This window comes from Micromys minutus (assembly GCF_963924665.1).
Source record: "Micromys minutus genome assembly, chromosome: 22".
Lineage (NCBI taxonomy): Eukaryota > Metazoa > Chordata > Mammalia > Rodentia > Muridae > Micromys > Micromys minutus.
In genome coordinates this window covers 4,131,501-4,156,341 of record NC_137957.1, presented here as the reverse complement: position 1 = coordinate 4,156,341, position 24,841 = coordinate 4,131,501, and the positions used below count along the sequence as shown (strand labels likewise).

Sequence of the window (24,841 nt, the reverse complement as noted above, 5' to 3'; positions counted from 1 at the left end):
AAAGGTGTGGAGTCATGGCAACGTCAGAGTCAGGGCAGCTGAATGTTGATAGTACTTACAGGGGGGACCCTGGTTGATTTTTACAGTAGAGCTTACCAACAACTTCTGTCTCCCACCTGGGATCTCATGGATCTTGTATGTGGAAAAAGAGCTGCAGGCATCTCGAGAATCACCTTAAAAGGGTCCTGGTAGGGTCTAGTAATTGGATGAGAACAGAAGAGTGTTTAGCAACAGACTCGGGGGTCTACCTGTAAAGGAAACATGTTTGTGTTAGTAGGTTGACTGGCTAGAAGAAGCAGAGGGGTTGCTAGTGAGCTTGGGTTCAGGCAAATGGGGGGAGCAAAGGAAATAGAGGCTCCCAACTTAGCTAGAAGATCTCTTTCCTAATAAGGGTACAGGACATGTTGGCACTACCAAAAAGGAATGACTGAGAGGTACACCCCTAAAAATGTAAGTAAGTGGTGTAGGGTCTTCCACCCTACAATGGGAAAATGGGAGGGAGATGTGGATCCCCAAAACGCTGTCAGGACTGAGTAAGTGGCCCCAGTGTCCAAGAGGAAGGAGATGGGCTGCTCACATACCATGAGAGCTACCCATGGCTCCCTGTTCGTGATGGCAGTGGTCAGGTCAAGGGAGCCTATGCCTCTTCAGTTGTCCACAGCCAAGCCTAGAAGGCTGGAGGGTTATTTGGGCGTGATGTCCCTCTGTCTTGCGTGACACAGGGCAATCGATGGCCCAGTGTTCCTCTGGATCATACGTAGGACATGGCCCCTTGGCTTGTGTGGGCTAGATCAAGTTTTTGCCCAATGACCTATTGACCACATCTGTAGCAGGGGCCCAGTGGTGTAGCAGTGGCTGGGGCTGGTTGGGAAGCCTTTGCCAGCATATGGTATTTGTGAGCCTTTTTACCTTTCCCATGTTACACTTTAAAGGTCAGCACCAAGACTTCCGCCTGTGGAGTTAGGGTTCCCCCTCTCTAGCTTTTAAGCTAGTCTCTTATGTTGGGGTAGCTCTGGGAAAAGAAATAGGTCATTAGAAGTTGTTTACCTTTTGGGTTTTCAGGGTCTAAGTTAGTGTCTATCTGTTTGATGGATCTCGTCTGCATGCATTTTTTTTCTGCTCCCAAACTCGCTGGCTTTCCTCAGGAAGTAAATTATTAGTGAGAGTCATACGTAAAGCATGGAACATCAGACTATAAGATTGTGGCGCAGAAGAGGACAAGATAGGGAGGTAAGGTGCTTGAGGCCGGGTGGCGTGTCCACGTCCACATGTGAGTCTGGCCGTGGAGGGGAGGGTTTGAAAAGCGGCGGGAAACGGTGCAGCAGTGGAGGTGGAGGTCAGTGGAACCAGAGGCGGTGCGGGAACTTGAGGTAGTGGTGTCGGTTAAGAGGAGCAGGCAACCACAGCGCCAGCCCTGTAGCCGCCGCCGCTATGCCTGGCCGGATGGGGTGGGGGTGGAATGGCCAGCCAAGACTGAGGTCCCAAGAAAATCTAGGGTCCCTGTGCGGGGCCAGGTTCCGGCCAGGGGGAGTACCTGTGCTGCCATGGCGGGGGACCACAAGTGTGATCTGCTAAGCAGGCGGCTGTTTACTAGGAGGCCTGCTTTCATGGTTTCCCTAGGGACTGACAGCAAGGCCAGGGTCCCTGAAGAAACCCAATCGCCACCATCCTCGGAGACCCCGGGAGCGGCTAGAGCGCGGTGTCCCAGACCAGATACCGAAAGTGTCTGGGACAGAGAAGGGGCAGAGAAACGGAGAAGCGGAGAAGCGGAGGCTAGGGGCTGGGCCAGACCCACTATTCACACAGAACTGATAGCTAGCAAGGGAGTGCAGTTTATTGGTTTCTGTTTACTGTAAATTAAACCAAAGCATCCCAGGAAATAGGGACAAAGGCAGCGAAGACAAGCCCATAGGTGAGGTTAGGGATAGCTGCCATGGGGGCGCTAAACTCGGAGGCTGTGCTCCACAGAGGCGGCCCATGGGTGAGAGTCGGCAATGGGGCTAAATCAGAGGCAGTGCTCCTCGGAGGCGGTGCTCCAGAATGAGATTCAGGCCCAGCCTGGGTCTAGTAAAATGAGGAGGGGGGGTCCCAAGGTCAAAATTCCTAGAATGAGGGTCAGTAAAAGCATCTGTCCTGGGGGGGGGGGGTAGCTCAGGAACACTATCCTTGGACCGAGTGGATGCTTACTCTGACCAATGTGGGGAGGGAGCTTACCAGGTCTTGGGCTAGTGAACTTCAGGATGCGAACCTGCATTTTCTTGAGTCCTGAGGCACCAATCCAACGTTGTCAAAAGTCACAGAATGAAAGGAAAAAGGGATATCTGGTCGTGAGGAAATCAAATCTCCTCACACGGGGCTCCAATGTAAGGACAAGATGACAGGGCACCAATGAAAGGAAAAGTCACTGAAAGGAAAAGTCACGGGGCACCAACGATGTGAAAAGATGATGTCCCGGGTTTCAGCACCAATGTTAGGGGAAGGATGAAGAGAATGGGGGGCATATGGTCCATGGAGGTGCAGCGAGGCCTGGGGGCAAGGGAGATACCTCTGGGGGGCCCATGTTGGGAATCCCTTCCCCCTGAGGGACCAGCCCCACAACTATATAGGGCAGAATAGAGTTTATTCAGGTCATGGGAGAGTTAAGAGGGTAGTAGAGGCAGAGAGAGAGAGAGAGAGAGAGAGAGAGAGAGAGAGAGAGAGAGAGAGAGAGAGAGAGAGAGAGGAATAGAGGAGTAGAGGCCGGCCATGAGCACGTGGAGGGAGAGGGGGGAAAGGAAGGGGAAGAGGAGGGGTAGGGGTGGGAGAGCAAGAGAGCCAGGAGGCAAGAGAGAGGCCAAGAGAGAGAGGAAGGGGCAAGTAGCCCCCTTTATAGTGTCAGGTCACTGGGGCAGAGCATACCTGGCTACTGGCAGGTAATTGAGGGGTGGGGTTTACAGAATCCCAACAATACCCTTATTGGCAGACAAACTGTGTATAAGTTATTGTATTAAACAATGAAATTTAGATTTGCACCCTGATGCTGGTCTCCAGAGTCTGAATTCCTGGGCATCTTTGAGGACTCATCTCCGTTTCCCGCTCCTTTCCCTAGTTCCAGTTCTAACATAACACATAGATTTATAATTACTTTTTGAGGAATTGTTCTTTGGACAGAATGAAATGACCTTCTTTATCTCCTTTGATACTATTTTGTTTCCTATTTTGTCAAATGTTGTAATAGTGACCCTTACTTGCTTTGTATTTTGATATTCATTGAAGATCTTTTTCCATTTTTCCCACCCTAAGATAACCCGTGTCCTTCATGAGCCAGCATATTTTTAGGAGGGAGTAAAAAGGGGTCCTATTTTCTAATCCAGTCTGCTAGTCTGATTTCTTTCTTAAGTAATCATCAGATAATTAGATTTATTATTCAAAGTGTGTGGGGGCTGCTTTGGAGCATTCTGTTATTGGTTTGTCCTCTTTGCTTTGCAATAGTCCTATCCTTGTGTCCCCTCCCCCAGAACCTGTTAGGGATACTTAACTTTTTCTTCAGTGTGACGTTTTCTCATAGTAAGTTCTGTCAGGCTTACTTCTTGGTCATCAATTCTTTTGGCATTCTTTTCTTTTTTTTTAAAAAAAAAGATTATTTATTTTATTTATATGAGTACACTGTTGCTGTCTTTAGACACACTGGAAGAGGGCATCAGATCCCTTTACAGATGGTTGTGAGCCATTGTGTGGTTGCTGGGAATTGAACTCAGGATGTCTGGAAGAGCAGCCAGTGCTCTTAACCACTCTTTCCAGCCCTTGGCGTTGTTTTTTTTAAAGAAAAGCTTTCCTTTTCTCTCTCATAATGAGGACAGTGTTTCCAGGTTACACTGGGGTAAATTGTCAGTTATAATTTTTTAACAATTTAAAACAACTTCTTCTCATTTCCATCGGGCTTTTAAGGTTTCCCTTAAGAAATCAGCAACTAGTGAGATTGATCTCTCTTTCATGATATTTTCCATACCCCTCTTTTATCTGTCTATTAGTGTTTTAACTGTGCTAAATAAAACTGTGGAATGTCTCTTTGTTTCATTATCTTGTTTTATTTTGTTTTTGCTTTCTTGCCTTCTCCTCCGTGTTCTGTGAGTTTCTTGTATCTTTTTTTTTAACGACTTTATTTTGCAAAACAAAGATAAATGTACAGATTTTAAACATTTTTTGCTTAAAATTATACATTTTTGTCAGTACTGTTTTTTCAGACATTAAAATAAATTTTACATAAAACCATGTGAATATATTTTTTAGTCAGTACTTGATTTTTTTCAAGGGCTTGACAGTATGCATTGAAAACCTACTAGTTACAATAAGCGTAAAGTACATGTAAAACAAAACGCAACATGGAAATAGTCAAAGTCTTCTTGTTTTGTGAATATATGTATATTTTTTGTTTTCTTTATTTCTTGGACTTCATACAGTCTGTGAGTTGTTTCTGGGGGAGTGCAAGCCTCTGGGGTTAGCATCCTACTATCAGTGACTGCATATTATGTCTGTTCTTTTGTGACTGGGTTATCTCACTCAGGATGATCTTCTCTAGATGCAGCCATTTTCTTAAGAATTTGGTTAAGTCATTGTTTCTGGTGGCTGAGTAGTATTCCTTTGTGTATATGTACCACAATTTTTGTATCCATTCGTCTTCTGAAGGACATCTGGGATCCTTCCAGCTTCTGGCTATTATAAATAGAGCCGCTATGAACATTGTGGTGCATATATCTTTGTTGTGTATTAAAGTGTCTCTGGGGTATATGCCCAGAAGAGTTTCTTGTATCTTGATGAGACTCTTCCTAGCTTTTAAAACTGTCTTTTCTAATGTTATTTAAATTAATTCCTATTTCTTTGAAGTAAAATTCTTCTCATCTTATGTCTAGAATCTGTATTTTGCTTTTTTGTGGAATGCCAAAGAAGATATCCCGTGCTCTTTCCACATTCACCTTTTAATTCCTCACTGACCTCAACTGAATGTTTCAATTCCTCTACCTTGTATTCAAGCCCCCAAATTCTTCTCTCTATGACATCTATTCAATTTGAGTCCAGTGAACTTCTTTTGCCCATCATCTTTTGATTTTTGATTTTCCTTCATTATGCTTGTCTCTTATTTATTGATCTCTGTTTTCATCTCTTAGTTTAATTCTTTTTTCATCTAGTGGTTGTGTTCTCTTAGAAAACATTCCTGTTCTCTAATTTGTCTGAACATATCCGTAATCATTCTTTTTATTTGTGTGTCTGAACTTTCATCTCTGTCATTTTGTTGAAGGCAATTCCTGTAGGATTCATAATTTTTGGGTGAGACAAGGTTTTATTTGGTACTTAAGTTCCTGGTGTTGTGGGATTGAGATCTGCTCATCCTGATTTACATAGCTGGCTCCTATTTTTATTGTTGTCTTTTTTAAATTCAGTCACTCTACATTTAGTGAGGGCACTTAAAAGGGTTGAGCAAAGATTTTGTTGTCATAGGATTGAAGTGATATCTAAACTTATAATTGATAATAGATCTTAGACTATTTTCCAGGATAGCACAACTACAGTCTAGATGAAAAATAGTTCCATTGTGAAAATTAAGTGTGAGACAGCCCCAAGACAGTAATTACTTACGTACAAATTTTTGAGGAGAGTAAAGGAGCACTCAAAAGTACTGTGTGAATTAATGGTTTAGTTATTGAGAAAATGAAAAGAATAATAAAATTAGTGTGAATAGTGATCAGTATCAGTTGGTATATACAAAGTAAAGGGGATGAACATATGTAGGAATTATAAGAATAAAGAAAACAGGTTGAAGGAAAGATGTGAGAATTTCATTTAGACTGAAAATAATTCTTATGGATGCTCCCAATAACATAGGACAGGGGCATCTCTCAGAGGATTTTTGGATTTGAAAAAAGTCAAGATATTTTTGGTTGTGAGCCTAGCCTTTAAGGGCTGAGCCATCTGTCCAGGCAGCTATACTACAGATAAATAGTGATTAAAACCACATGGTATGGTACAGAGACAGGCAGGTTGACCAATAGAATAGAATCAAAGACCCTGAAATAAACTCACACACCTATGGACACTTGATTTTTTACAACGAAGCCAAAACAAGTGGGAAAAAAAAATGAAAGTATCTTCAACACATGGTGCTGGTCTAAGTGGTGGTCTGCAGGTAGAAGACTGCAAATCGACCCATATTTATCACCCTATACAAAGCTCAAGTCCAAGTGGATCACGGACCTCAGCATAAAAGTGGGTCCACTGGCTCTAATAGAAGAGAAGGTGGGGAACAGCCTTGAAGGCATTGTCACAGGAAAAGATTTACTGAACAGAGCATCAGTGGCTCAGCCTGTAAGATCCACAGTTGATAAATGGGACCCTTTGAAACTTCAGAGTGTCGTAAGGCAAAGGACACTGTCAACAGGATAAACAACGACCTACAGACTGGGAAAAGATTGTCACTGACCCCACATCTGATAGAGGGCTAATATCTAAATATATAAAGAACTCAAGAAGGTAGACTCCAAATAACCCAATTCAAAAATGGGGTACCGAGCTAAACAGAATTCTCAACAGAGGAACCTCAAATGGCCGAGAAACAGTTAAAGAAATGTTCAAATAATTAGTCATTAGGGAAAATGCAAATCAAAATATCTCTGATATCCCAACTTACACCCATCAGAATGGCTCAGATCAAAAACTCAGGAGTTAGCATATGCTGGCAAGAGTGAGGAGCAAGGGGGAACACTTCTTCATTGCTGGTGGAAGTGCAAACTTGTACAACCACTGTGGAAATCTAGTTGGTGGTTTCTCAGAAAAATAGGATTAGTTGTATCTCAAGACCCAGCTTTACCACTCCTAATCAAAATAAACCATCAAATTCACAAACACTATTTCCAGAATTTTGGCAAAGGCATCTCTAATCTTGTCTGCCACAGAAGTTCATGTTGAAGATACGTTCTGAATCTAACAACCTTCCCTGTGCACTAGAAAAGCCAAACACTGTGCTTACAGCAGCGCAGTGAGAACCTGTATTACAAACCCAAAGAAGCGCTGGTGAGATGGGTTGGTTGATAAAATGCCTGATTACCCTTCTTGAGGAATTGCGTTTGGATCTCCAGAACCCACGTAAAAAGCCTCTATCTCTAAAGCTGGAGGTAGGGATCTCATTGGCTTTGCCCTTAAGCCACTGAATCCGGAATGTAAAGAAAAAAAGAAGTGTGGGTAAGTGGAAAAGGCAGGAGGAACTAACGCATTGACTACACCAGGAACTAAATCCGTGCTCTAAATATCCAGAAGTATATTCTCTTTAAATAGAGTGATAGCTCAATATACTCTGCATTTACCCCCCCCTCCGGGGGGTGGGGAAGCCAGAGTTAGGAAGGTTCAGTTGTCAATTTGCTGGTGAGCTCCATTTGAACCTGAAAGAGAATGCTGTGCAGGTAAGAGTTAAGGAGGTGGGTCAGTATCTCTCACCAATCAGGGACGCTGTTACTTTCCTGCATGAACTGTCCAATGAGGAGCATGGATAGTCAGAGGGTGCCGCCATTGCCGCCCTGTTTGAGTCCTGTGTGGCTGCAGGGAGGCTGACGGTGGCTTAGCCTGGGTCGCTGTGCCTTCTGTTGACTGTAGTCCCTTTAAGAAGAACACTGCTCACGTCTGAATCAGGAAATGGTGAGTGTGCCCTGAGTTCCTGGGGTAGTGCGTGGTATGTTAGTGACTCTGCGGAGGCTTTGTCCCCATGTGGTGCCGCCGCCCTGACGTTAACCTGATTCTGTGGAGCAGTCTGAGGTGGAGTCTGTCACCCGCACCCTCTCACCCACGTGCGTTTTAATTGTGTGCACAGCAGGCTGCAGGGAGCCTGGGGTCTGGTCCCGTCGGTCCGGCCCTGCCCGCCCCCCTTCTGAACAGTGTCATTTAGTCCCCGGTGCTCTCGGGTGAGACCGCGCCTCTCCAGACATTGCATCACTGCGGACTTAGTGTGAAGATGCTCTGCAGCGTTCAGACTGTTATAAGGGGACTGTTACCTTTTTCTTTTTCTTTTCTTTTCTTTTTCTTTTTTTTTTAAGTAGTGGACATCGAACCTTAGGCTCTGCTCATTCTAGGAAACCCTTTACCAATGAACTGTAAACTTATCCCGCATCCTGGTTTTTGCAGTTAGTGTTAATGCGGGAGGATTTGTTGGTTCCCTCTGGGCTGAGAGTGGGAGAAAATGTGGACTTGCAAGGAAGAGAGGGTTTTCAGTTTGCATCAGAATTGTTTGGATTCACCAACCAATTTGGCAATTAATTGTCTAGGCAAAGGTAGAATTTGGGGAAGATTTTTTTTTTTTCTTTTTTCCCTAGCATTGCTAGCTGTGAAAAAAAAATCATGAGATGAGGTGAATAATTTAATTGTAAAAACAAAAACGTGCTGTTTGTCCCCTCCCCCCTTTTGGCTGTGAACATGAACAGAAGGGATGAGAGGGTTATATCTATTTCGATCTCATCGTATGAATATTCCCAAGCTCTTTATATCCTCTTGATTCAATCTTAGCTTGTTGTATGTGACTCAGAATTTAACCATTTCTTACATATTTTGCATTTCCTTTTGGAGGGTATTTTCTTTCAAAATACTACCAAATGGTCTTTTATTTTTCACCTGCCCACACCCCTTTTACAGTCTCTCGAACCCTCTAATTTATCACCCTATTCATTTGTCTCTTCCCTCGTTTTATTTCTTTTTGTTAGTTTGACTAGAGTTTTGTCTATTTTGGTGTTTTTCTTTAAAGAACCAATTCTGAGATTGACATTGACATTGTGTGTATTCTTCGAGTCCATTAATTTCTCACCTCATCCTTCTGTTCTTTTTGATGCCTTTGCTTTTCTATCTGGTTTGCTCTTGTTTTCCTAAGACCTTGTGTTTGAGTCCTATTTGGTTATTTGACAAGTTGAGTTGTTCATTTGATGTGTCTCTGTGAGTTCTCTATGTGTCTGGAGGAAGCCAGGGTAACTTTTTTGGTTCTTCTGAATTAATGATGAACTTAGAAGGAAACCAGAGGAAAATGCAGTCGAGTTTGAGGTTGAGAGGGGAAAGGCGGAAAACAGTGCAGGCAAGCTTTAAATATTGCCGTTTGTCGTTAGGTAGGAGAGAAAACAAAACAGAACAAAAAGATGCCTTTTAAGTTCAATGCGGAGATCAGAGAAACAGTGAGGAAGCCCAGGTAAGTTAAGGAAAGCATACTTCCTAAGTGTTGAGACTTGGGTCTGAGTTCAGAGGGGACCTGACTCCCTTCAGAGACACCGGGGTAGAGATAGAATGGAGACCACTTAAGGAAAGGAAAGGCACTCCCAAGAATAACAGTTGACTAGTGAACTGAGGAAGGAGCTCCCAAAGTCTGAGCAGATGTGGTCCACGACTCTTTGTGAGACTTTCACAAAACATCTGCATCTCCTTAGTTTGTAAACCTGTAGCTTTTCTTGAGCGCGGTTCTTTTCCTTTGTAAAAGACCGAGTTAGAAAGGGCTTAAGATTTTCCTTCCGGGACAGGCTTCTTTCTCATGTTAATCTTCAGGTAGCTTTTTTTTTTTTTTAACTCCTGTTTTGTATTTATTTGTAAACATTGGTAGCCAAGTTTAGTCTTGTTTTCCCAATACATCCTGAGTTGTTTCTTCTCCCTTTACCCCTCACAGTTCCTCCCCACGTCCTCTCCTATCTGGATCTACTCCCTTTCTGAATCTCATTAGAAAACAAACTGGCTTCTAAGGCATAATGATAAAATAAAATAAGATAAAACAAAAGTTAATACACCTTATTTGGACAAAACAAACAGAAGGAAAAGAGCCCAAGGGCACAGAATCAGAGGCCCACTCACATGCACATTCAGGAATCCCAATTAAAAACCGGAAACCATAATATATGCCAACCTGGGCAGGTAGGTTGTGAATGCTGCCTCATTCTCTTTAAGTTCATACTCAGGTTGATTTTATATGGCCTTGTTTTCTTGATGTTCTCCATCCCCTCTGGGTCTTACACTCTTAATGCTTCCTCTTCCAAAGGGTTCCCAGGCCTTTCTCATTCTCTGTATAGTCTGGCTATGGGTCTCTGTATTTGTCCCCGAATGTTTCAGAATGAAGCTACTCTGATGATGGCTAAGGAAGGCACTGATCATATTTTTCTTCCTAGAGCTGGGATACTTCACTTAGGATGTTTTTTTTTTCTTTTTTTTGTTTCATCCGTTTACCTATGAATTTTATTTTTCTTAATGGTTGTGTGATACTGTCGATGTGGTTTTGTTTGTTTTTATTCGTTTGGGTCCTTTGGGTATATGCCGAGGGAAGAATCAGCACACTTTTCCGAAGTACTTCCTCCTGGCAGCAATGGATGGCTGAGATCCCTTTCACCCCTCATCTCACGTGTTTTATTGGTAGCCACTCTGAGAGGTATGAGATGAGTACCAAGTAGTTTGATTTGCATTTCCATGGTGGCTAAGGGTGTTGAGCATTTCTTTGTGTTTTAGCCATTTAAGTTTCTCCTTTTGAGTAGTCTGGATGTGCCCCCCATTTTCCATGTGAATTATTTTGTTGGTATCTGGTGGGCTTTTTTTGTCTGTTCTGCTTGTTAGTTTTGTTTTTAGTTCTTTTATATATTTTGGTTATTAGTTCTCTATTGGATGCGCAGTCAGTAAAAAATTTTCACATGCCATAGGAAAGGATATAGGATGCTACTTTACAGGAACTTCTCAGTACCATAAGGGTCCATTTATTAATTGTTGCTCTTATTGCCCGAGTTAATAGTGAAGATGCTTTTTTTTTTCTATTCTGTGCTTCTGGCATATATATATAATTGAGGTGTCCGTGAGTGTGGTGGTTTGAATAGGTACAACGCCATTCTCATGTGTTTGGATGCTTTGGCACCATTAGGAGGGCTAGCCTTGTTGGAGGAAGTGTGTCACTGTGGGGGCAGGCTGTGGTGTCTCCTGTGCTGTGGCACACAGGCTGCCTGGGGATCAAGATGTAGAACTCTCAGCTCCTGTAGGATCATGTCTGCCCGAGTGCTGCCCGTCTTCCTGTTATAATAAAAATGGACTGAACCTCTGAAATGTAAGCTGGCCCTAGTTAAAAGTTTTCTCTTACAAGAGTTGCTGGCATCATGGTGCCTTGTCCAATATAACGCTGTTTTTTGTTACTTCAAGTTGGGGATGGTGATACCTCCTTGCATGTAGTTCTTTGATTGGTCAGGATTGTTTTCCTGAGTTTTATCTTTCTATATGAAGCTGAAAATTGCTCTTTGGAGATCTGTAGATCATTGTGTGAAATTCTGAGGGGATTGCATTGAATCTGCAAGTTAATTTGGTAAGATGATCATTTTTACTATATTAAATTAATCCTAGTGATTCATGAGCATGGGAGACCTTCCCAACTTCTGATATCTTCTTCAATTAAAGTTTTTAATCATACAAGTCTTTTCCGTGCCCGGTTATTTACAGTTACCCCCAAGATATTTTATGTTATTTGAAGCTATTGTGAAAGATTTTTTCCTGAGTTCTTTTTTTCTCAGACTGCTTGGTTGTGTGTGTGTGTGTGTGTGTGTGTGTGTGTGTGTGTGTGTGTGTGTGTGTGTTTTACTTGGTTTTGTTACTTAATTTTGTATCCAGCTGAAGGTGCTTGTCAACTGTAGGAGTTTCCTGGTGGAAATTTTAGGATTATTTTGTGTACTGTTATATTGTCTGCAAATTAATGATACTCTGACTTCTTTCCAGTTTGTATCTCCTTGATCTCCTTTAGTTGTCTTACTGGTCTAGCTAAAACTTGAAAGTACATATGTAGATATGCAGAGAGTGATAACTTTGTCTTGTTCCTGTTTTAGTGGAATTGCTTTGGGTTTCTCTTCATTTAATTTGATGCTGGCTATCAGCTTGCTATAAACTGCTTTTATTATGTGGAAGTATGTCACTTGTATCCCTAAGCTCTCCAGGATTTTTATTATGTTGGGACATTGGATTTTGTCAAAGTTCTTTTCTACAGCTCATGAGATGATTCTGTGGTTTTGTTTTTGTTTTTTCTTTCAGTTTGTTTATATGGGGCTTACATGTGTTGATTTCTGTATGTTGAACCATCCCTGCATCTCTGGGATGAAGTCTACTTTATCATAGTGGATGATCTTTTGGATGTGTTCTTCAGTTTGGTTTGCAACTATTTTTTTGAGAATTTTTGCACATATGTCTATAAGTGAAATTGATCTGTGATTTTTTTCTTTATTGGGTCTTGGTAAGATTTAAGTATCATGGTAACTGTTGGCTGGTAAAAAGAATTAGGCAGTGTTCCTTCTGTTTCTATTTTGTGGAATAGTTGGAGGATGATTGGCATGAATTCTGCTTTTCTCTGGTGGAGTTCTTTACAAACCCATGAAAGCCTGGGGTGGGGCTGTTGTTTGGTTCATGTGGCCTTATCATTTCTGGATTTCCTCAGTGGCTGCTATGTCCATCTTTTCATGTCTAACTGGGTTAATTTGGATCTTCTCTCTGCTTTTTACTCAATTTGGGTTTTTTTTTTTTTTGTTTTTTTTTTTTTTTTCAGTTTTGCTGATCTTCTCGAAGAACCAACTCTGATTCATTGATTCTTGGTACTTTTGTTTGTTTTGGTGTGCTCACAAGTTATTAGTATGAAATCTATTCAAGTTTTTAATGTAGGCACTTAGTACTGTAAACTTGCCTCTTAGACTGCTAATATGTTCCAAAGTTTGGATATGTTGTATGTTTATTTTTATTCAATTCTAGAAAGTCTTTAATTTCTGTCTTGACCCATTTTTAAATCAGTAGAGTTACTCATTTTCCATGAGTTTGTAACCTTTCAGTTGTTTCTGTTGTTGATACCCAGCATTAATCCAAGGTGGCCAGATAGGATGGGGGAGTTATTTTAATTTCATCGTATCTGTTGAAACTTGCTTTGTGTCCAAGTATGTGATCAGTTTGGCAAACCGCTCCATGATGTCCTTGAGAAGGTATATGTATTCTTTTGTATTTGGGCTTAGGTTTTCTATATCGGTTAAGTCCATTTAGTTTATAACTTTAGTTATCTCCCATGTTTCTCTTCTTAGTTTTTGTCTCTATCATCTGTCTATTGGCAAGAATGAGGTATCGATGTCTCCCACTATCATGTGAGGGTCAACATGTGATTTAAATTGTAGATGCGGCTTTTACAAACCTGGATCCCCACGTGGATGTTAAGAATTAGCATGTCTTCTTGGTGGATTTTTTTTCCTTCTTTGATTAGTATGTAATGTCCTTAGTTACCTCTTCTAATTAGTTTTGGTTTGGAGTTTATTTTGTCAGATAGTAAAATGGCTCCACTGGCTTGGTTCTCCGGTCTATTATTTTGGAATATCTTGTTCCATCCTTTTAACCAAAAATGATGTGTATCCTCCATGTTAAATTGTGTTTCCTGGATGCAGCAGAAGGATGAGTCCTAGATTCCAGTCGGTTAGTTTGTTCCTCGCTACTGGGAACTGTGAACATTGATGTTGAGAGGTACCAATAAGCAGTTTTTGTTGATTCCTGTTATTTTGGTGTGTGTGTGTGTGTGTGTGTGTGTGTGTGTGTGTTTTGCTTGCTGGTCTGGGATTGTTCTGTCTTCTTGGATATGATAACTTCTTGATCTTGGTGTTTTCCTTCTATACCTTCTGTAGACCTGTAGGCCTAGATTTGTAAATAGCTATTGCTTAATTTGGTTTTATCCTGCAAGGTCTTTCTCCATCTATTGTGATTGAGAGTTTTGCTGGACGTAGTGTTCTTTTCGTCAATTTCGAGTTTCTAGTGAAAAGGCAGGGGCTATTCTGTAGGTCTGCCTTAATATTCTATTTTTCCCTTAAAGCTTTTAATATTCTTTGTTCTGTACGTTCTGTTAAGAAATTCTCAAGGCAAATTTCTGATTCAGCCTTTGATATGGGCTTCTGCTTTCTCTATTCCTGTTACTCTTTTTATTTACTTATTTTTCTGAAAATCTTTGATCTGTTTATTCATTTCCTTCCACTGTGTTTTCTAAATTTCTTTCAAGGTTCTTTTTTTTCTCTTTGAGGCCCACTGTCGTGTTCATAAGGGGTATTTTAAAGTCTTTTTCTTGTGCTTCACCTGTACGTGGTTCTTCAGCTGCTCGTATTTTGATACTAATCCCACTTCCCCAAGAAGGGCTGCCTAGTGATGTACTCATGAAGGTGACTCCTTCTGAACCTTCCCATTTTAATTAGTAAAATAAAGACGAGAGCCAGTGACTGGGCAGGAAAGGGAGGTGGAGAGAGGGTCAGAGGACAGAGGAGGAGGACCAGGAGAAGTTCCAAGATGGACATCAGGAAGGATGAATTAGATCCAGGTGGACTTAATTGGAGTTAAGTAGCTATGAACATTAAGGATTTTATAGGTCTTTTATCTCATATAGAAAGGCAGATTGTATCTTTGTCTATTTGATGTGATCTTATTGTGTTGAGGGTTTGTGGATTGAAAGTTTTATATATAAGCTTGTATGAAAAGCTATCGCACCTTAGAGTTGATTTGTGTTGGGGTTTAGGGTAAAGAAACACCCCAGGGCGGAGGCAGTAGGGCAGGCAGAGTGGATGGAGTGAGACCTTGGGGGCGGCGTGGACCCAGCGATAAAATCCGCTCGCTGGATTCTATACCAGAAGCAGTGAAAGCGGAGTGAGACCACGGTGCCGATATAGAGATGAGCCAAACTATTATTTTAATATTTACTGCAGCATTTAACTACATTGCAGTTCAGGTCTGTGGTAGGTCTGCTGGGCTCTAGAGCAGACTTGTCCTGGCTGTTACTGGTTTTAAGTTGCCATCTAGGCATCTAGGTTTGGGAAGAGTGACATTCCCGGTGTTGATATTTGGTCATCTTTGTTGGGTCAGTGTTTTGTTCCTTGGTTTCTGTTGTTCCCTGGTTCTTAGGAAAATATTGTGGCTGTGTTGCTTGATAGCTGTAGTCACTAGGGTTTCCAGGTAAAGCATGTTTCTAGGTATTGTGAGCTAACAGTGGTAACAGGGTATGAGTTAGGATGGGGTTAAAAGGCCCAAAGGAGGGAGAAAAGCAGGGTGTCCCATATCTGCTTTGTCTACTGGGAATGGGGGCACAGAGTAAGAAGTCATTGGGTCTGCTACAGACCTGGGGATTGGACTTGGAGGAATGGAGGAAAAGGTGAAGGTCTGTATTTAGCCTACTTGTTTTGCTGGCTGGAGTGTCCCACTGGTTAACAGAGAATGTCTTTTGGATTTGGTGGCTGGGTTAAAGCAATGAGTGGGGTGGAGGAATTTTGGAGAGGAAGATCTGTGTGATGCACTGGGGTTGTAGGGGAAGGGAGGCTCCATTAGGTGGTCTGCTACCTATCTGGGCACAAGACTTGAGGTTTGGAGGAATAGAGGGAGAGGTGAAGATCTGGATGAGTCTTCCACCTTTTCTAGTTGGAGTGGCAATGAATAGGGGAGGATGTCTGGGGAGGGAAGTTGTGTGTAATCCACTGGACTTGGGTTCAAAGGAATGCCAGAAGGCCACATCAGGTGGTCTGCTGCAGAGGTGTGACTATGGTATTGGATTTGGAAGAGCACAGGGAGAGGTGAAGATCTTCAGTTAGCCTCCCTGTCTCCCTCCCAGTCTGGAGTTCTCAAAGGTTCTGCCAAGTTTGGTGTTCATTTTCGTGTTTGGTTATTGTGAACTTTTTTAGTTTTTGCATGTGTGGAATGGTCATTATTTTTCATTCTGTTTATAAAGATACCTTTCATAAATTTAGCCATTTCAGTGGACAGTTCATTACTTTTAGAGTTTGAAATACACTGTTTCATGCTTTTCTGTCCTTTGGGGTTACTGACAAGAGATATGATATGAATGTGATATATTGCTATGTAGATAAGGTTAGGACTTTGCCCTATATGTTTAAATTTTTTAATTAAATAATTACATTTATTTTTTGTGTGTGTGTGTACATGTTATGCCATGTCATGATTGAGACCTTAAGAAAAGATTGCTCACTAACAAATTACATGCATAAATAAGGAAGATTTATCCATATGTATGTAAGACCCTTGAGGCCAGCCAGTGGCCAGGCCCCACTCTTGAGGAACTCCAACCACAAGATTCTGCCTAAAGAACACTGGGTCTAACACACCCGGCCGCTCCAGGTGGCCAGCCAAGCTCTGGATTGAAAACCTACCAATCCTCACCCTGGAAATATCTTCCTATAAAGTTCCAGCTCCCAAGATATGCTATATAAACCCTGTCTTCTATTCAGTTCTCTGCTGCTTCTTACCTGATTAGAGGCAGCCAGTAAATCTCTTTGTGTGAGGTTTGTTGTGCTCTGTGATATGACTCCGGACCTTGAACCTTGGAGATATAAAGTTTGCTTTAAGGAAACCCACCACTACCACCCCAATGCCAAACCTCCTTCCTCCACCCTGCCCCCAGCAGAACTATAATATCTCCACTGGGGAAACCTTTCCCCTCAGAGTTAGGATTTCTAATTATTTCAGTGCCTAGAAAGTTCAAGAAGCTTACAATTTTCTTTTTTCATTTCGTTTGGGTTTTTGTTTGTTTGTTTGTTTGTTCGTTTTTTGTTTTTAAGGTAGTGTTTCTCTGTGTAGTCTTGATGGTCCTTTTGGGTTCGCGGAAAAATCTAGAAACCTTGCTTCAGAGACGAGAAGCTTAAAATGAAAGCTTTATTCTCTGGGTGTCCTAGGAGGAAACCAGCTAGGGATTTGAACCATGTCAGGGAAGAGAAGAACAGGAACATTTGCAAAGGGGAAACAAAAACAGGTTGAGCAGAGTATAGTCTTGACCAATCACAGGTAATGTAAAAGGATATTTCCATTGTGGCTTTTGTCCTGGCTTAGAGCAAACCTATCTGAGTGCATTGACATTTGTGGTTTGGGCTTATCTGGGCCACCTAGGCCTGGGAACATGAGGAAGGAGCAAGAGGGTAAGCTGTCTCAAGATGGCTGGACTCAGACAACTGTCTCTTTAGAGAAACACAGTGTACATATGCACATCTAAAGCTTGACAATAAATATGGAAAAGAAGTCAGTATAGCTCTCCAAAAGTTCACAACTCTTTATTAGCTGAATCAAAACACCAAATTTATAGAATGTTGGAGAAACAATTAGGATGTCTAATTATTTGAGTGCCAGGGAAGCTCAAGGAACTTTTTTTGTTGTTTGCTTGTTTCGTTTTGTTTTATTTATTAAGTACATTTTAGCTGTCTTCAGACACACCAGAAGAGGGCATCAGATCCCATTACAGATGGTTGTGAGCCACCATGTGGTTGCTGGGAATTGAACTCAACAACCTCTGGAAGAGCAGTCAGTGCTCTTAACTACTGAGCCATCTCTCTAGATTCTCAAGGAGCTTATAATTTTGTTTTGTTTTGTGTTTTGAGACAGGGTTTCTTTGTGTAATCTTATAAATAAGGAATGTGAAAGGAAGGAAGGAAAAAAGGAGAGAAGAGAAAAAAATTAGAAACATGAAGACTGAGACCACTTTGGTAAGATTAAGAGACCAAACCAAAAGTTCTTGGCATGTAAATGGGTATGAATATGTTTCCTAAAGGAACACCAGAGTTTTGAGTCCAGGTATGTAGAATGTATGCATCAAAATTTCATAATGAAACACATTGTTTCTTGCCATTTATCTCTTCTAAAAGAAATCACACTTCAAAGATTGATTAATAGCCTGTACAGGCTCCCTAGAGTTGGTGTCTATGAAAGACCCCTGAATTGGGGAAGCTGCTCACTCAAGTACTGGGAGAATGCTAACCCAAGAACCCACGGAGAGCCTGTCTTGATGCAATCTGGCAAGACGTTTATTTGACCAGAGCTCTGGGGATGACACATATCTCACGCAGGAGATAGAGGAGTCAACCCTGAACTCAAATGGGGAGAAGTGTTTATAGGGAAAATCACATAGGCAGTTAGCAACAGGTGCGTAACAATTTTATTGGTTCATTCAAATTGGCACATTCTGTCTATTTTGGACACGATTCAACTCTAGGCCACTCTATTTTGGGGGACGCTGACCTTCGTACTTGTTTTTCTCAGGACTGCCAAGCCAGACCTTATCGAGTCCAGATGGTTTGGGGTTGGGCCATTTTTATGTTATTTTGTTTTTAGCCTTGAGACATACTTGTCTTCAAGGCAGGGTCAGTGGGGCCAACTTAAAATTTTAACTCTTTCATCTACTCTAATGAATTCTAAATTAATAAAGATGCAGTTTACAGAGAGTACTAAGGCTAATATCACAAGAGACTGTCATGTTTTGGCGTTCATTTATCTTATAGTTCCATATTGGCATCTGAATTGTGTGACAGTGTGAGAGTCAGAATGAATAGTACATGTGTATTCACTATTTATAAATACTAACATATAATGCCAACCGTGGCCTATAGGGAATATATGAAGAACAAATCATGAAGTGAAGGAATCAAATCACACTATGCTTCCAGTGTTTTTCCACCATTAGTCTTGTAAATGTATGTGGATTATTTTAGGAACCAGTGACCTTTGAGGATGTGGCAGTGAACTTCACCTTAGGAGAGTGGGCTTTGTTGGATTCTTATCAAAAGGAGCTCTACAGAGATGTGATGAAAGAGACCTTTAGCAACCTGATCTTCATAGGTAAAAAAAATACAGCATGATAATTTTTCCTTGCTCGTTCAGAACAGTAACTGTTTCTTGTTCATCTATGTACTTGCATAATTTGAAATACTGGAAGATGTTGATGAATATTGTATGCCTTGTTACATTATACCACAGGGTGTGTGGGGGGGACTAGAATGTAATGATTTTTAATGTAATGTTGAATAATACTTTACCTTTCAGGGAAAACCGAGGAAGAAAATATTGAAGATTACCAAAATATTAGGAGAAATCTGAGGTAATGTATGCTCAAAGAAAAGGAATTTACGTCAAATTCTTGAAAGTAATAGGAAATCGGAGACCCAACTAAATAATCCAGATTTACAGCTAAATGTGAACCACATTGCACTTGACCATTCAGAGTTGGGTAACGGAATGTTGCACAATGTCCTGTAACTTTGAGCTGTATGGCACATTTTCAGTTCTCTCATTATACAGAAACTTTCCTTTGAGTACTAGGTTATTTAATATATTCTTATCAAGTTACCTTTAGACTTTGAATATAAAATATGTGTGTGCCTGGGATATATTGTGACCAACCTTCAATAAATTCCATTAAAAATACTCAGCTGTGTCGATTCCATAAAGCCTGACTAACCATTTTGCATAATGGACATTCAATTTTGGTAACTTTGGGAAAGACCATGTTTGCCAAATATGAGCCAACCATGAAATAAGGATAAGTAAAGAACAAAGCATGAAATGAGCAAAATAGACCACTGTGTATCTGCAGTGTTTTTCACCATTCTCTTTGTAAATGTACGTGAATTATTTTAGGAGACAGCAGTGGTATTAGAGAAAATAAGACAATATGATGTTCTTAGGGCCTGTGACTCAGTGTTCAGTCCTTTCAGATTTATAAATTGTTTTAGCAGCAAAGTCAACACTCTTTTCCCTTAGTATGAGCTACACGTGGCTCAGGCTGACCTCAAACTTACAGTTCCTCTAACTTGTCCTAAATATTGTGATATCAAGTGTGGGCACAGTACCCAGCCTCCAGTACTTCTTCTCATGGTTAGCCATAAGACTTAGTATATTCTTTTTTTTTTCTAGCATTCACGTGGTTGAAGGATTCTATGAATTTGAACGTGGTATTCAGTATAGAGAAACCCACCAACAGATTCAAGAGCATATTGTTAGTGAGTACATGCCTCCTGGAAACAGTGAGTGTGAAAACGGTGTCACTGGTCTTTCTCAGTCAGATGTGCACCTCAGAGTTCTAACTGTAGAGAAGCCGTACGAGTATCAGAAATGTATGGACGAGCCTATTAAGCAAAAGAAATATTGGAAAGATTTTGCACATTCTGAGCCCTTTCTTACCCATGAGAATTCTTCCAGAGAGAGACCCTGTGGAAATAAACAATCGGATGACCCCGATCGCAGGAGTGTAGTTTCTGATCAAGACTGTGAGACAGCTCATACTGAAGATAACCTCCATGAGGACAAGCAGTGTGAAACAGCTCTCGTGACATGCAGTTATGGTCAGGCATATGGAAGAATTCAAACTGGAGAAAAGCCATTTGTATGTAAGCAGTGTGGAGAAGCCTTTGTTAGTTCTGGTCACCTGATCAAACATTATAAAATTCATACTAGAGAGAAGACGTTTGCATGTAAATATTGTGGGAAAGCTTTCATCCATTCAAGGGCTTGTTATAACCATGAACGAACTCACACTGGAGACAGACCTTATGTGTGTAAACAATGTGGGAAAGCATGTATTCATTCTTACCACCTTCTCCAACATGAAAGAAGTCACACCAGAGAAAAACTTTATGCATGTAAGCAGTGTGGGAAAGTATTCAGACGTTCTTCATACCTTCGCAAACATGAAAGAATTCACACTGGAGAGAAACCTTATTTATGTCAGCACTGTGGAAAAGCCTTCAGTGATCCCACAACCCGGAACAATCATGAGAGAACTCATACTGGAGAGAAGCACTATGTGTGTAAGGAGTGTGGAAAGGCCTTCATTCGTTCCTCTCAGCTTCTGATCCATGAAAGGATTCACACTGGAGAGAAACCTTACTCCTGTAAACATTGTGGGAAAGCCTTCACCTATTCCAGTGCCTGTTACATTCATGAGAGAATTCACACTGGAGAGAAACCCTATGTTTGTAAGCAGTGTGGGAAAGCATTTACATGTTCCACATACCTTCACAAACATGAAAGAATTCACACTGGAGAGAAACCTTACTCATGTAAGCAATGTGGAAAAGCCTTCATCCAACATAGGGCTTGTTACAATCATGAAAAAATTCACACGGGAGAGAAACCCTATGTGTGTGTGCAATGTGGGCATGCATTCACTTTTTCAAAATCCCTTCAAATACATGAAAGGAACCACACTGGAGAGAAACCGTATGTATGTAAGCAGTGTGGGAAAGCCTTCACATGTTCTACATATCTTCACCAACATGAAAGAACTCACAGTGAAAAGAAATCCAGTGGATAGAACTTAACCAATGTAAAATCATGAGAGTCTTTGTATCCAGCTTGCTGTTATTGCAAGGAAGGAAGAAAGTATGGGGGGAAAACAAGACAATATAGCAGTTGTGTAATTTTTACTCACATATTCGAGTATACATAGGATGAAGCCTGCTGTACCAGGTGGTGCATGCCTTTAGAGGATTACAACATTCAATCAACCTGAGGCTACGTGGAGGGTTGAGCACTTCTTGGGAGATTAAGAAGTACCATTTCTAACCAAATGAAATTGTCATTGTACAAAATAAAAGACAATTTTACGTTTTAAATAAGTTGTTACATTTTTTCATGTAGTTCATTGTAGCAAGAAATGTGAAAAAAAACAGATGCAATTTTTTGTAAACTTACTAAAAACCTGAAATACACTAAAGACTGAAATAAAGGATTTTATTTTTGTTCCATTCTTAAGCATATACTTAAAAAATAACAAAATTTTAAGTATGGTTTGGCAAATAAAATCAGTTTGGCATTATTTCACCTGCCTGTTTTCTTGGATGGCTGGAAAACTGGGGTAGGACAAGAACTTGAGCCCACAGTTGGAATACACACACACACACACACACACAAACACACACAAACCCCAGGACACTCTGCAAGGAACAACAGTAGCAACTGTGTAAAGAAACTACTTGAATTTTGGTGATAAAAGTCTATTTGGTAAATTAACTGAATTTCAATTTAATGGCTGCTGTTTTTTAAATCAAATAATACACTTTCTTTTGTTAAAAGACTGTATTGGATTTGTTAAATTCAGATGTATTTATAATCATTCAATATAATTTTTAGGTACATTTTGAGTAATTGTGTTTCCTGTAAAGTTCTAAGTGTATACTTGTTAGTGTTTTTCTGTATGTTATGTTATGGCATGTTCATTTTGATAACATTATGAACTACTTTGCAATTTCCCTACATTTAGGTGCATACTTGGATTTTTCTCAGAGTAACAGTCTTACATAGATTTTATATTTTATAGTTTTAATGTATCTTTTCTTCCAATAAGTTTTTGGTGTTTTATTTATTTTGTATATGTGTATTTGAGTGTGTGTTGTGTGTGTGTGAATGTGTGAGTGTGAGTGTGTGTGTGTGTGTGAGTGTGTGTGTGTGAGTGTGTGTGTGTGTGAGTGTGTGAGTGTGAGTAGTGTGTGTATGTGTGAGTGTGTGTGTGTGTGAGTGTGTGTGTGAGTGTGTGTGTATATGTGTGTGTGTGAGTGTATGTGTGAGTGTGTATGTGTGAGTGTGTGTGTGTGTGAGTGTGTGTGTGTGAGTATGTGTGAGTGTGTGTGTGAGTAGTGTGTGTGTGTGTGTGTGTTTGTGAGAGTGTGTGAGTGTGTGTTGTGTGTGAGTGTATGTGTGAGTGTGTGTATGTGTGAGTGTGTGTGTGTGAGTGTGTGTGTGTGTGTGTGTGTGTGTGTGCACGCCACAGCACAGGTACGGAGAACGTTCAGTGTTGCTCCCCTGCCAGACTTCCTCAGCAAGCACCTTTACTCATTGAGCCTTGTCATCAGCACCGAATATGATTTTTCTCCTATTGTTTTCTTTTGTTTCTTGAGACATGGTCGCTCCAGGAACTATGGAGGCCAGACTGGCCCTGAATTGCGGAGATCTGCACCAAGTGCTGAGATTAGAAAGTGTGTGTGCCACTGTGCCTGGCTGATTTTTCTACATTTTTCCCCTTTAGCTGTTTTCCAGTAAGTAGATCAAAGAATGGTGACTTTCCCTTTTACTCACGGGACCTTCAGTTACCCTTTCATATTCAACGTAGTTTAAGCCTGAATTATCTTTATAAGTTAAAACCCATTGTCATGTTGAAGAGTTGGAAACTGATGTGTAACTTGTAATGTTTACTTTATGCTTGTTCAACTTTGATTGACAGTTTCTCATTGTTCACTAAAACACGAAGTATACCATACTGATATAAGTAGTTTTCTGGTCAAAAAGGAGTAAGACCATACCATTTAGTGTAATAAAATGTAATGAATCTATTAATTCTTTATAGTAAGATTAATGTTGGTGTTATTCTTTATTAGATGCAGTTTTAACCTGCTTGATACTTGTTTTAAATGCACTGATTATACTTTAATGTAGTTTGGTGTTTCGGTCTGTTAAAAATACTGTGTGATTAAATATATCTTTTGTAATTTGTCTCACCAGAAAGATTGTGTTAGAAAGGAAACAGTATTCCATAAGTACACGCTAATCTCATTTTTAAATCTCATTTTAATCAGATTTTTAAAAGGTAATGATTGTGTTTTCATGATTCAGATTATGTTTGGATTTTCAGACGTCCAGGATATCACTGTTTTTAATCTATTCTGGTTATTGAGGGAAATTATTTTTTCAGACCCAATTGTGTGGACCCGTTTTCTGTTTTACTTGCTGTCAACTCAGTATTTCATTAAAATATACTGAACTCTATTTTCCATTAATCCCAGTAGTTTTCTTAGATTCCATAAGATTGCATCCTGGTAAATCCTGGTAAATGCAAAGGCAGTGAATGAGATGTATATATGATATACCCAAACTGGGCGAACACTAGCTCTCAGCCTACAGTGTTACATTGCCTGAGTTAGTGAAAAGTACGTTAGAAACATCAAACCATGTATGTTTTGTAGTAATAATTCGTTTGTGTGTAGTGGGCTATGCAGTGCTGGCTACTTTTGTGTACATGTATACACACTAGCTCTACAGTACATCACCTCTGCTGTTCCTTATCCTAGAAAATATAATTATATCACTATGAGCATAGGGTATGCACTTCACTCTTGCTCTTTTGCTTTCCCATTGTCATGTTATTTTAAAAATTCGTTTATATCATAAGGCAGGTAAGTCTCTAATGCAAATGAAAATACATGACTCCAGTCAGATTACTTAAATCTGCTAATGTCCTTTATTATTATAAAGCAAGGTATATGTATATGTGAGGTTTCTAGTATGTTCCTTCTAACGAACAAAGACAATACCATTGTTTCAAACAAGTTTATGATTCTCAGAAAATAAGACTACTTTCACATGTCAGCATGGTAGACTAGGAACTTTCAGAATTGTATGCAGTATAAAGGTATTCTTTGTCTACACTGTTAGGAGGAAACTTATTGTTGCAGAGTCTGATGTTAATTCTTTGGTGAAAAAAATGTGAAGAGGTATGTAAACACTGAACACATTTCTGAGACGGCAATAAAGCTAGTTAGAATTCAGTTTTAGTGGGCAGTGATGGCACATGCTTTGAATCTCAGCACTTAGGAGGCAGAGGCGGGAGGATCTCTCAGTTCAAGTGAGGTTTACAAGGTTTCAGGACCGTTGAACTGTTACAGAGAAACCCTGTATCAAAAAGAAATAAAAGTAGGCCGAGTGTTGGTGGCAGACAGGAAGACATAGCTGCATCTTGGCTCAAAATGACAGCAGCTACAAAAACAAACCCGTTTTAGCACACTTAGCAAACAGATTTTCTGCCTTGGCTTTGATTCCCAGCACTCTCAAAATAAACAGAAAGCGAGGATCAAAATAAGAGTTGTTAGTGAAGTTCAACTTTGTAAGTAAGATTCACTGAGTAAACTTGTACTTCATTTGTGTTATTAAATAAATTCTTTTTTGTTTTTTAAAATACCACAGATATTTTAAAAGGTACCTGTGAACCTCTCATTTCACTTCTGTTGGTCTCTATTTCCTAGGCCTTTGGAAACCTAATTTATGTATAATGAACTGGGCAACAGTATTACAT

The 24,841-nt window shown here is 40.4% G+C and overlaps 1 protein-coding gene across 1 annotated transcript; it reads left to right on the top strand.

Annotated features, from left to right (window-relative positions):
* Positions 1-1,544: 1,544 nt before the first annotated feature.
* On the top strand, positions 1,545-21,461 carry LOC308435271 (uncharacterized protein; the record flags this gene model as incomplete). The annotated part of the gene is made up of 8 exons (XM_080935944.1): positions 1,545-1,839; positions 6,161-6,387; positions 6,979-7,044; positions 9,111-9,190; positions 13,065-13,101; positions 18,492-18,618; positions 18,823-18,877; positions 19,693-21,461. 8 exons carry the CDS (start codon positions 1,545-1,547, stop codon positions 21,089-21,091), a joined length of 2,286 nt encoding a protein of 761 aa, XP_080792070.1. The 3' UTR covers positions 21,092-21,461.
* Positions 21,462-24,841: the final 3,380 nt, after the last annotated feature.